Below are 1,111 nucleotides of genomic sequence, written 5' to 3' on the forward strand. Positions count from 1 at the left end.
TTCTTCTCCGCACCCAGAACATCGACTCTCAGGAAACTTGAACAAAAATTAGACGTCAGCCGAAGTCGGTGTGTCCCATCTTATGGTTCTTCTCCCTCTTCAAGAATGACTGTCAGTAAGTTCCTGATGGTGAACCTGGCCATCGCCGACCTGTGCATGGGCGTCTACCTGCTCATCATCGCTGCCATGGACCTGCACACCATCGGCGTCTACTTCAACTACGCCATCGACTGGCAAAACGGTGAGTCGCTCCGCAGCCTTCCTGTCCCTCGGGAGGAGGTGATTTATTGTGAGGTTTGGTGAGTTGCAATTTTTTGTAACGTGTAAATTCAATAGAGCTGCCCATTGTGGACTGAGAAAATACGTGTTGATCCATGCTTATTTTCAAAGGAAGAAAGAAAAAGAAAGATTGCAACTGGCTGACTAAATGCATTTGTTTCATTATGTTTGTGTCCGTTTAATTTCTCTGCTATCGTCGCATCTTACCTCTTCGGAAATTAGACGGAAATTCACAAGGCTTTTATCTTCTCTGAAGCCTTTAGATTCGCCGGCAAACCCTTATCTTTTTGCAAATTCATATTGGTTGATTCATGCTCTTTCCCACTTAACTTTTGCTGCATAAATTTTAGGAACTGCGAGATATGCGTATATAAAGCCTCCATTTCGGGTGTTTTATATCCCAATCGACCGTCCTACAATTTTTGAATGTTGCAACTGTCATGCCTCGGTGTCTCGAGGAAAGGAGGTGTGGCGTGTTTCCCTCTGCCTCCTACACCAAACCCACATTGCGCATGCAACTGTAAGCGCACTGTAGGTTACCGAGTGGCCTGCCCTTAAATCTACCCTCTCTGGCACGCAGGTCCCGGTTGCAAGGTCGCCGGATTCCTGACGGTGTTTGCCTCCGAGCTCTCCATCTTTATACGCTGACCGTGATCACGTCGGAGCGCTGGTATGCCATCACGTACGCCATCCATCTGAACAAGCGCCTCAAACTTTCCATGGCGGCCAAGATCATGGTCCTCGGATGGATCTACTCCATCTCCATGGCGACCCTTCCCCTCGTCGGCATCTCGGGCTACAGTAAGACGAGGTAATGGCCATCGTGCTGAGC

At 48.5% G+C, this 1,111-nt stretch overlaps 1 protein-coding gene across 1 annotated transcript in view; it reads left to right on the plus strand.

Moving 5' to 3' along the window:
• LOC119588193 (lutropin-choriogonadotropic hormone receptor-like) overlaps positions 1-1,111 on the plus strand; it is a gene marked incomplete at its 3' end in the record, with an annotated part of 106,720 nt that overhangs the window by 101,889 nt on the left and 3,720 nt on the right. Inside the window, 3 exon segments of the mRNA XM_037936896.1 lie at positions 105-241; positions 860-915; positions 918-1,090. Coding sequence (XP_037792824.1) covers positions 105-241; positions 860-915; positions 918-1,090 — 366 coding nt within the window.

Source organism: Penaeus monodon, chromosome 23 (assembly GCF_015228065.2).
Source record: "Penaeus monodon isolate SGIC_2016 chromosome 23, NSTDA_Pmon_1, whole genome shotgun sequence".
In the NCBI taxonomy this organism is placed as follows: Eukaryota; Metazoa; Arthropoda; class Malacostraca; order Decapoda; family Penaeidae; genus Penaeus; species Penaeus monodon.